The sequence below is a fragment of the Bos taurus genome, chromosome 24 (genome assembly GCF_002263795.3).
Source record: "Bos taurus isolate L1 Dominette 01449 registration number 42190680 breed Hereford chromosome 24, ARS-UCD2.0, whole genome shotgun sequence".
NCBI lineage: Eukaryota > Metazoa > Chordata > Mammalia > Artiodactyla > Bovidae > Bos > Bos taurus.
The window spans coordinates 33339905-33352036 of NC_037351.1; the positions used below are offsets into that span (position 1 = coordinate 33339905).

The window sequence follows — 12132 nt, forward strand, 5'->3', positions numbered from 1 at the left end:
TAATAGTCAGTATTCCATGAATAAGATGCATGATGGGGATTTTGGTGTAGAGTAAGAATAAAGATCAGAGTGAGTTTAACAGGCTGGAAGTCTGACAGGTCTGTGGGAGGGGCGGGGAAGGGAAGGTCACGGTGAATGGGGAATGACCAGGCAGAGCCCATGGAAGTGGGTGGGAGAGGAGTGAATGGTCAGGGGCATAATGCCCTCGGAAGGGGCAATAGTCGGGTGTCACTGTTACAGTGACCAAAGGGCAACACCAGATTTGGTCTGCAGAAACCAGACCTGCCATCTCACAGTGCTCCTGTCATCCTCCACAGGGACCTGTCCTGCCCTAAATAATACCAACAGCTCCCTGATGACAAATAGTGGATGCAGTGAACAGGTGAGGGGGCGAAGGAGTCAGACTCAGGGTGGGGGTTGGAGTGGAGAAACAACACAGAGTTCTGGGATGCAGAATGAGGAGGCGGGGCTTTGCCACGTCAGAGCATCACCTAGTTCTTTTTAGAGCAAAGGAGGGGCTTGTTGATTGAGAGACTCGTGCATTCCTCCATCTGAATCACACAGGTCTGTTCCGATACTGCTTTGCTTTAATATTTGCTGCAGCTCACTGGTCACTGTCCGGCCCCCGGTTCAAGGGCGAGGATGCAGGAATGCCACCCATTCGTCTGATTCCTTTCTTGACCTACCTTTCTCCAAAAGTTGATGAGGCCCTGCAGGATGGGTGGGCCCCAGATTGCTCTTGCCTTAAAGTATTGCAAGAGGTTTAGAAACAGCAGGCAACGTGCTAAGACACACACACACACACACACACACACACACAAATAGCAACAACAAGCAAGCTTCTTGGCTGAAAAGAAAGTGAAACTTTTTTTTCCTTTCAAATTTACAAATACTGAATTGGCGAGGCAAGCTCTTCGAAATGTAAAGCATGGCCACATCACACACAGGGTGTCAGAAGTTTTCGCCCAGAGGGCTACAAAGCAAGCATGCATATACATACCCAACTTGGGTACTGTCCCGATACGGCAGCACTGAAAATATACTACAGAAGGATCTTCTGCCACTGATAAGGACTATTCTAAAAAATAAAAATAAAAAACACAAACACAAATAAACAAACTAAATGCAAAGCGTCATAAGTTAAAAAAAAAATTCTATAGCAATTCAGCATTCATGGAATTCACAGCAGTATCTGTACCCTCCCGCCACCTCCTCCGACAGATGGTACTCTGTTCTGCTTGCAAAAACGGAACCTCAGGGCAGCAGAAGTTCGCTGCCACTCCTCATTTCAGTGTTAACACAGTGAGACCCCGAGAGGGTCTCTAAGGAACACATGAGCATGAATCCATTTTCTGGTGGGAGGGGCTGGCTATGGGAAGCACGGGGCAGATGGAGCTCTGAGTCCAGGGTGCCCTATGGGTGGTGAACAGTCCTGCCACATTTAAACCATCAATTTCTACTTTTCAGTGAGCGATGCAAAAGCAACGGTGCCAGAAACCGTGAGCAGGAAAGATACTCAGATGCCATTGTGAGCATCAGGGCTTTTCATATGCTGGTGGCATGTTAGCTTCTGAGAATAAATTGAGGGAACAATTACATAATCAGTCTTAGCCTCCATTCCTGCTAAAAAGATACTACTGGAAACAGTTCTACATGACGCTCTTATGCAATCAAAGGCACTTAAAAAAACATTAAAAAAAAAAACCCAAAAAACCTCCCCAGTGCTTATCTTGGCATCTGAGAATAACTTTTGCCAAAGAGGATTGCTGATGAAAAGATGAAGAAACAGTGGGGGAGATTAAAAGCCAACATTCTTCAGCATGATGGTAACACATCAGATATGGAGCTTACTGAGTTTGATTATCTTTTCCTTCAATAATTATTATCAGGGAATAAAGCAGTATGTTTGGGTATTTTGACCTTGGTTTAAAACTATGATATTCAATTGCCTACATGCCCAGAATTAAGTCAGGTTCCCTGGCATGGGGCTTCCCTGGTGGCTTCGACAGTAAAGAACCTGCCTGCAAAGCAGGAGACCCAGGTTCGATCCCTGGGTCAAGAAGATCCTCTGGAGAACGGAATGGCAACGCACTCTAGTATTCTTGTCTGGAGAATCCCACGGACAGAGGAGCTTGGTGGGTTACAGCCCACAGGGTTGCAAAGAGTCAGACATGACTGAGCGACTAACACTTTGATACTTTTCCTGGCATGGTAGGTTCCCAGGCCCTTTGTTTTCTGGCTCTTTCTGCCTCTCTGGTCTCAACACACACAGTATTTTCCCCTGCGCTTTATCACTCGTCCATGATAGAAGTGCTTGCAGTACACTCACTTTTTTTTTCATAAGGTCCCTGTTGGGGACTATTTTTTTGGTCAAGCAGCATGCATGCGGGTGGGATCTTAGTTCCCCGACCAGGGATTGAACCTGTGCCCTCTGCAGTGAAAGTACTGGACTGTCAGGGAAGTCCCACCTTCATCTTTAAAAAAAATCCCTGCTGTTTCATATCTCCATCCTTTGCATGCTATTTCTTCTGACTGTTGTGTCTTACTAAGTATGCTGGGTGAACTCCTATTTAGTCTTCAGAACCCAGTTCACAAGTAACCTCCCCAGGAAGAATTTCCTCCCCTTTCACTGAGTTACTCTTTCCCTCTATGGTGCGGCCTCCACTCTGTTTTTACTTCCAGGAAATCCTGATCACAAAGTGCTGCTAAACACTTGCTGCCCGCATCTTCTCCATACCTGACAGCTGCTCCAGAAACAGCCTGGGCAAGGCGGTGCTTCAGAGCAGCCCTGAGTACCCGTCACTGGGAAGGCAGGACCAAAGCTCCAACCTCAGCCTCCAATACCAGCTCTGGCACCTTTCTGTGACCTCAGGCAGCTCACTCATTCTCCAGTTTCCTCAGCCAAAACCATGGCACAAAAATCAGTAGCCATCTCATTGGAATGTTGTAAAGAGTAAATGAGTTCCCATATTGCAAAGTCTACAGAACAGGGCCAGACAAATAACACGGGCTCAATAAATACTCACTATTTTCACCAGGAGCTGCCCTCTTGGGTTGAGGTAAGTTTTCTCAACAGTCTGTGGATTCAGACCCTAAAATACACAGGCCTGCTAAAGGCGAAAGGTTGAGAAAGGACAGCTGAAGGCCGACACACGCAGCCTCACAGAGGTGAACGGGGACACAAGGTCCGTCTCTCCTGTCTCCAGGGAGATGTTTCTCATCAGATATCACAGACTCAAACCCTAGCCTCAGCTCCGAGAACAGAGCCAAGAAAGCTTATTCAGGTAGACCAAATGCACACCTATTAAGTGTCAATTAGGTGCCTTCATGCTAAGTCACTCAGTCATGTCTGACTCTTTGCGACCCCATGGACTGTAGCTCACCAGGCTCCTCTGTCCATGGGATTCTCCAGATGATAACACTGGAGTGGGTAGCCATTTCCTTCTCCAGGGGATCTTCCCGACCCAACACTCAAACCCGGGTCTCCTGCATTGCAGGCAGATTCTCTACCGACTGAGCTACGAGGGAAGTCAATTAGGTATCAGATTGTAAATGCTTTAACTGATGAGGCATGAATGAGTCAGTAACAGAACTGATGTACTAGCTGGTGTGACTGGGGATTTGAACCATGCACTTTAACATCCTGGGCCTCAATGCCTTGCTCTTCTCTATGACTTAGTAGAAAAATCTGCTCCTTCAGGTTTGACTAGGCACCCATGGATGCTTTTGTCAAAGTTTTTCTAGGGCAGCTTTCCAGACTGGCCCTCAGGTCATCAGGAGGAGTGTGGGGTGGGGCCAGAGGGTGACCGATCACAACAGCCCTGATCACAATCGCACAGGAGGTGCAGGAGACCCAGGTGGCTCCTGCTCCCACTCTGCTCAGCCTGGGCCCCTTTCTAGATGGAAGGATAGAGATTCCCAACACACAGCGCCCCCGCCAGCGGGGCGCCCACCCAGGCAGGAGGCAAGTCCGAGTCCCTCGTGATCCTTCCACATACAGAGGAAAGCATGTGCTGCACAAACTCAACAGGCTTAGTTAGTGGTCCTGAGCTTCCTTCATTACTCACTGCTCATGTGGCCTTCCTACCCACACACAGAAACCAGACATTTTTGAAAATTCATTTTTAACTAGAGGATAACTGCTTTACCATGTTGTGTTGGTTTCTGCCAAACATCAGCATGAATCAGCCACATGTCCTGATGTGTCCACCTGATGCAAAGAACTGATTCATTTGAAAAGACCCTGATGCTGAGAAAGATTGAAGGCGGGAGGAGAAGCGGACAACAGGGAATGATGAGATGGTTGGATGGCATCACCGACTGGATGGACATGAGTAAGCTCCGGGAGATGGTGATGGACAGGGAAGCCTGGTGGGCTGCAGTCCATGGGTTTGCAAAGAGTCAAACACAACTGAGCGACTAAACTGAACTGATACACATGTCCCCTCCCCCTTGAACCTCCCTCCCACCTCCCACCGCATCCCAACCCTCTAGGTCATCACAAAGCACCAGGCTGAGCTCCCTGTACCATATAGCAGCTTCCCACTAGCTCGTTATTTTACACATGGTAGCTACTCTCTCAATTCATCCCATCCTCTCCTTACCCCGCAGTGTCCATAGGTCTGTTCTCTATGTCTGCAGCTCTATTCCTGCCCTGCAAATAAGTCCAACAGTACCATTTTTCTAGAATTTTTGGACACTTTTAATAGAACAAGAAGATGTGCTTAGTCACTCAGTCATGCCTGACTCTTTGCGACCCCATGGATTGCAGCCCGCCAGGCTCCTCTGTCCATGGGATTCTCTAGGCAAGAATACTGGAGTGGGTTGCCATGCCCTCCTCCAGGGGATCTTCTCAAACCAAGAATCAAATCCAGTCTCCTGCAGATTCTTTACTGTCTCAACAACCAGGGAAGGCTGAACAAGAAAATCAGAGACTATAAATGTAAACCTTCTTTCCAAAGTTTCAACCGGGATGTGCCCATTACTAAACGGTACATTAATTCAATTGCATGCTACTGCCGTGTGATCCTCACTTCGAGATGCAGGAGAGGCTGGCAGCATGGGTCCCACTCAGAAAAAAAACTGTTATTCTAATGCCCCGGTCAAGTCTAGCTCCTACAAGGTGATTGCTTCACATCAATTACAGGAGGGTTGGTCCTCCTCTGGTTGGCCATTTTTGAGCAGCTGGAGGAGAGGGCAGGAAGGAAGGAAAGAAAGAAGACAACATCTTGGGGCACCTTCTTTCCATTCTTGGGTCCAACTACCCCTAGATGCCCACTCTTGGCAGGGACCAGAGGAGGAATCCAGAGGAGAGATCTGCACGGCACCCTGCAACAGATCTGCAACTCTTCACGCTCTGGAGAGCTGAAAGGAGCCGGCAGAGCTCCCAAGAACACATCCTACGTGTTTCCCGAAACATCTTTGGAGTCAAGGGGGGACTTGAGGTCTTCGCCAGAGCACACAAGTATCAACTAGTGGCCAGCTCTTGACAGTTTCTTGCTCTAGTGACTTCAAATGGCATGAGTCTCAAGATGGATCCCACGTGACCAACTGCTGTGTCAAGAACCTGGAGGGCTCACGTGAATTTGCAGCTTTGCTCTTTACAAGCATCAGGGCAATGTCCATCATAACTGAGATGCTCACAAAGAAAGTCAGATTTGTTTGCCTCCTTTGAGTGCATTTGTGAAAGAATTAAATCACATGCTAGTTGTCTGGAATGATGTTAAGACAGCCAAACTCCATTTCCAATGGGCTTTGGAAATTCACCATGTTTTCCCCTCCAGCACTACAGTTATCTTCCTCTGGGCCCAAATGTCATGCAAGAAGCCCACAGAATTTTCCATCTGTAACATATAACACTTGGAGTCAAGATGACCAAAAAGCATTACACAAAAGATTAGGACTTCAAAAGAGGGATTAACTCCGGGGAGATGGGTCTTTAAGGAATTAAAGATCACATTTCCATACAAACATCTGCTGGAGGGGAAAAAAATAGCAAGCGGGAAAGTTCCCCAGGGCTGCTGCTCACGTGGGCAGAGTTCCCTCTGGACATACCATGTTTTCTGAGCCCTTAGGAAACATTGAGTGTGCTCATCTGCTGGAACACCGTCTGATCTTCTTTATGTAGCTCCATTTCCGGGCTTAGGAAAGTGTTTCTGGTATGAGGGAATTTACAGCTTCAGACCACAAAGCCTCCAAAGGCACGCTTTGCCTGTGAGATGCTGGAGCCCTCAGAAACAGTGTGGAGATGCATGAGGGTCACCACAGCTGATCCAGGACTGCAGACCACTTTCACTGTGTCTGCTTTCAAAATATCTGACCACGCAACGTCTAACACCATCCAAGATCCTTAAGTGTTCTCTCATACGCCAAATACTGGCTTCTTGTTCTATTTCCAGCCCCCTGGGGAGTCTCTGTTGGCTGTAAGAAGTTTTGATCTCTTCCACGTGGAATATTCCATGATAGCAATGGTATTCACTTAAGGACATTAAAAACAGGCAACCAACTTTGAAAGTCTAAAGCAAAGAAAATCACATTTGCAGCAGCGGAGGGTGAACACAGTGATATATGAACACAGCCCAGGGTGCCCACCGCCCAGGGGTCCATGGTGGGCACTGGGCACCGTGTAGAAGCACATTCTCAAATTCTGTACTTCCTTCTCTACAGCCAAGGAAGCAAGAGAGAACACACTTAAAAATGCTGGTGTTGTGGGTTGAACCGAATTCCCCCAAAAGACATATTCAGGTCTTAATCCCTGCGGACATGGCTTTACTTGGAAAAAGGGTCTCTGCAGACGTGATCATTTGGTATAAGGTCATACTGGATTGCACTTCTTGGGTAATGCCTGTGGTAAAGAATCCGCCCACCAATGTAGGAGATGCAAGAAATTCGGGTTCGAACCCTGGTTGGGAAGATCCCCTGGGGGAGGAAATGGCAACCCATTTGTGTTCTTGCCTAAGAAATCCCATGACAGAGGAGCCTGGTGGGCTACAGTCCATGGTGTTGCAGAGTCAGACACTACTGATTGACCCAGCACACACAAGGCTGAGAGGAGGAGCAGAAGGCCCAGTGGAGGAACAAAGTGCGCAGTGAAACTCCCTTCACTGACGTCCCATGCTTGACGCACCATGGTCTCCACTCCCCTCTGTAAATCACTTTAACCAACAACCACGGCACGCCCAAAGCTCAGGCTGGTAGGGCGCTCTCTAGAACACTGTGTGAACAGTGATAGCGTGAGGTCAACGTCACAACTCACTCTGCTCAGGAGCCTCACTGCACAGAAAGACCTGGCATCACACATCTGAGGAATGGCTGATCGCCACGTGCCTGAAATGAAATCCGAGGTATTTAAACTACGTAAGTTAGGACTTCCCTGGTGGTCCAGTGGTTAAGGCTCTGAGCTTCCAAGGTAGGGGATGTAGGTTTGATCCGTGATCAGGGAACTAAGATCTCACATACTGGTGTGGCCAAAAGTGAAAACTACTTATGTCATTTTGTGAGTATTTTTGCCCACTGTTTACTGACCTCTTCCCCTTAACCAAGCAGTTACTGTGAATAATTTAGCAGAGCTGGACCTGGGGCTCGGGGGGCCTGGGGCAGTTAAGATGGAGATGGTGACTGAGCAGTGGCTGGGTGAGCACCCCCAGGGCTGGGTATGCAGTGAGGAGAGGGGATGGGAGACAGGAAGTGACAAAGCCCATGAGACTGCAGCGAGAGAGCCTAAGGGAGCGTGTGAGTTCGCTGGGGCTGCTGTAACAAGGAGCCCGTGTGCCCTGCTCCTTGGCTGTGGCTTCCACAACAGAAATCAATCATCTCATGGCCATGGAGACCAAGGCTCCCCTGAGGGCAGGATCTGTTCCAGCTTCTGGGAGCTCCTTGTCTTAGGGCAGCAGGACAGGAGCCTGCACAAGGCTGTGTGTGCACATCTGTCCCCAAGGTTCCCCCTTTTATAAGGACACCAGTCATGAGATGAGGAGCCCACCTTCCCCCAGCACAATCTCCTCTTAACTCATTACATCTGCCACAACTCTATTTCCAAATAAGGTCAAATTCTGAGGTACAGAGGGCTGGGACTCAGCATAAGAATTTGGGAGGGACATCATCCAGCCCAAGAGAATGACAGGAGGAAGACTAGCTGAGTGCGGTGTCACAGAAGTCCCCTCTGGGGCCCTCTCGTCCTTGCTCTTCCAGGACAGCACTGGCATCCACGTCCTGGGCATGGTTTGGGCCTCCCACCAGCCCTAATGATTGGTTTCCCTCTCACACGGCCAGGTACCACTGGTGGAGACCAAGGTCTGGTCTCTCCCAGGCTCCCAGGCCCTCATCAAGCAGTGCTGAGACAGAATTACCAAGAGAAGGAGCCCTCTCCAATCCCTTACACTGTTTTTTTCTGTGACTCACTTTATTTCCTGTAAATCAAACTGGTTAGAAAGAAGCAACAAGCATTCTCAGGCTGAGCACTTTACAGCAAGGTATTAATACATCTGCTCAGGAGAACCATGGTTGCTTATGTTTGAAAATCATTTTCTCAAAAGTCTCGGGAAAAGTCACAGAAAAAGCCAGCATACCTGCTGTGCTTCTTAAAGAGGTATGGACAGGGACTTCCCTGGCGGTCCACTGGTTAAGACTCTTGAGCTTCCAATACAGGGGGCACAGGTTCAATCCCTGGTCAGGGAACTAAGAGCCCACATGCTTCAAGGCATGGCCAAAAAACAAAACAAAACCCTTAATTAAAGAAACAAACAAACAAGAAATACGGATAATAAGACTGTTATAAACCCTGCATGCAGTGCTGAGCCAGTGCCAGCACCAGTTTGTCCCTGGTGGCTATGGTCTGGCTCCTCCTTCCTCCAGTGGCTCAGAGAACCAGGGAAGAAGCAGAAGAAAATCAATGGATCAGTTTGAGAGCATCTCTGGGAGACAGTTTGGTGGCAGAAGAGGCTGGGCCCAGGAAGTCTCAGAGAGGTCTGGAGGTTACTAAAGCCTTCCTCAGGGCTTCCTGGTGGCTCAGACAGGAAAGAATCCGCCTGCAATGCAGGAGACCTGGGTTCGACCCCTGGGTCAGGAAGATCTCCTGGAGGAGGGCATGGCAACCCACTCCAGTATTCTTGCCTGGAGAATCCCATGGACAGAGGAGCCTGGCGGGCTACAGTCCATGGGGTTGCAAAGAGTCAGACACGACTGAGCGACTAACCCTTGCTTCCACTTCCTTCAAGTCTATCCACTCGATGTCCTTTAGGTCAGAGGTTTTGCTGACAACTGGTTATAAACACAGATGATGACACTGATAAAGATGCTTCTCTTCCAGCCTACTGCTGCCGGGGGATGGAAGGGTCTAGTCTTTTAATAAAAAACAAAAGTTTTGGGAGGAGAAAAGCATGCTGGGGAAGAAGCAGACATTTCACGGAGTCTCACAGAAGATGCCATGCATCTATCGAATCAGAAGGCTTTGTTTCAGGGAGAAAAGGCGATGATGACATATTTCTGCTTTCTAGAAGGCCTGTTCAGAGCTGGTGACTAGCTGTTTTGTTTTTTGAAATGTGCTACTTCCTCCAACACATCTTTCAAACTAAACGAAGCTGACAGATCGGAACTGATGAGATGACAAACAAGGTTTTAATTTAGTTATTACCCATTTGCCTAGTTCCCTCCACAATTTTCAGTATAAAATGAGAAGTGACAACTTGACTTCAGTTACTGCATTTTTTTTTTTTTAACATCTTACTTTACAAAGCAGATGAAAGGTGTTGGAATCTTTCATATTTTTGTTTTTCCTACTGAGTTTGCACTTTAGAGAGAGAACCCTCTGGCACACATCTCTGTCCACTATTTCAAATCTTTTTAAGTCTCTTTGAAAATTTCTGTCAACGGACAAGACAGACCAGTCCACGCACTGCAGAAAGTATTTCTTTGTCTGCAGAAGGCAATGATTCCCACGGCAAACCCAGGAAGGGAGCACTTCCAGTGCACGTGGCAGCCATCGACTGTGTTCAAGGCAGACATTCGAAAACCACATGACTTCAAAAGGGTGTGAAATAATGTTTGGGGGAGGGTGATGCCCACTTGAAGCCATGGCTCTTGTCTCCCATTGCTCTCAAACATTTTGAGTCCTGAGGCTGGAAGTGCCCAGAGGAGAGGTCCTGTCCTAACAGGACCATGAGGGTCACTGGACATGAACATGTCTTTGGCCAGTGGCTGGTCTTCAGTCTTCATGCTCACCTTCCATTCTGATGACCCAGCTCTACCTGGCCAGCAGTCAGCTCCCTGTTGGCACCCGCTTTGGCCTCATAATGTTTGTCATTTTCAAGGGTGTCTCCTCCCTGAGGGCCGAGATCTGTCTTCACTTCCAGTTAACATCCTCATGCAGATGAGAGTGGATGCTGACTGGCTCTTCTCTACTAACCAAGCGGCAGCTCCCAGTCCCCACTGACCATCCTCAGAATGTTCAAGGGTCCCCTCCAGATGCCAGGACACGGGGCCCTGGACTCCTTTCTACCATGACATATAGTTTGCTCACACATGTGTGAACAGTTGTTTTAAAGACTTCACATCATTTCTGGAGAAGGACATGCCAACCCACTCCAGAATTCTTGCCAGGAAAGGCCCATGGCCAGAGGAGCCTGGTGGGCTACAGCTCATGGGGCTGCAGTGCTGGGCACAACTGAGCATGCACGGGCTGTGCAGCACGTGGGATCTTAGTTCCCCAGCCAGGGACCGAACCCTCGTCTTTTGCATTGGAAGCGTGGAGCCTTAATCACTGGACCCTCAGGGAAGTCCCCCTTTGAGTTCTCCAGGCGTCTCGGCAAAGCCTCTTTCCGTCTCGGCAAAGCCTCTTTCCATCTCGGCAAAGCCTCTTTCCATCTCGGCAAAGCCTCTTTCCTCCCAACGTGGCAGGAACCTGAGTCGAGAGGCTCCAACATTGGGCTGCGAGAAGCAGTAGGTGTGGTGCTGTGTGTGTGCCCTGCACGCCTGAGGGCGGGTATCAGAGGCCCACCACCCGCGCCCCCCCACCCCGCCACCCCAGCCATCTTCCCAGTCCCTCCCTCCTTAGAGCACACCCAGGCCCCCTGGTACCCAGCACCGCTGCCCTGAGCTCAGCCCTGCCCCTGGCCACCTCCAGCAGGACTGGAGGTGCTCTGCCTGCTGCCTGGCTGCAGTGGGGGCCTCTCCTTGCCCTTCTCAAAAAGCTGGATCTTCTCTTCCCACTTATCAGCTCTTGACCACAATTTCCTTCTGTCACCTCGGAAATTCTAGGCTCTTCCTGGTGTGCTCCTGAGTTCTTCCTTTCATCTAAGAACGGTCTATCCCTGCTACTGAATCAGCTGGAAGGGAGGAAGGGGTGCATCTCCAGCCCTTTCATCCTCGCTGGCACATAAAAGCAGTTCTCACCTGTGCAGGTATGACCGGCTGTCATCGCAGCCTACAGCCAGTGCTGAGGGCTCGATTTTCTGCCTGAAATTCCAGTTCTTAGATCTTCAGATGATCTGAAGTCCTTCCTGGTTCCATGTGAAAATTCCCCAGCGAGACTACCAGCAATTGCATGTTTTCTGGGCTATTTCTGTTGTTTTTGGGTCAAAAGTGTGCCAGGAAAGGCAGCTTCCATATATGCTAGACACTGGTGATCCCATTAGTCCAAATCTTTTAACTACATCCCTTCACTGCTTCCCTGGTGGCTCAGACAGTAAAGAATCTGCCTGCAGTGCAGCAGACCCGGGTTCGATCCTTGGGTTGGGAAGATCTCTTGGAGAAGGGAATGGCTACCCACTCCAATATTCTTGCTTGGACAGAGGAGCCTGGCGGGCTACAGTCCATGGGGCTACAAAGAGTCAGACATGATTGAGCGACTAGTACAACACTCACTGCAAACCATGCCAGGTGATTATCTGACTCTGTATCCTCGACAGCATTGAAAAGTGGGGAATACTATTAATTTGGCCCATTTTTTGGCTTTGTCATTGATTTTATTTAGGAACTCGTGGTTTTATATGTTTGTTTATGGTTCAAGAGATTATGAACAAAAACACCAACATAAATAAATGATGAGTAATTTATACTAAAAATGGTACAAGTAAGGTTCAGATTCAGTAAGTAAAAGACACTACAGAAAAGAAAAACATGGTGGTTAAATGCATA

General features: G+C 48.7%; 1 protein-coding gene across 2 annotated transcripts in view; it reads right to left on the minus strand.

Moving 5' to 3' along the window:
* CABLES1 (Cdk5 and Abl enzyme substrate 1) overlaps positions 1-12132 on the minus strand; it is a 102220-nt gene that overhangs the window by 33897 nt on the left and 56191 nt on the right. Inside the window, exon 4 of one of the 2 annotated variants that reach the window (XM_002697726.5) lies at positions 1001-1078. The exons of the other annotated variant lie outside the window; for it this stretch is intronic. Coding sequence (XP_002697772.4) covers positions 1001-1078 — 78 coding nt within the window. The remainder of the gene's footprint in view (positions 1-1000; positions 1079-12132) is intronic. 2 annotated transcript variants of the gene reach the window in all.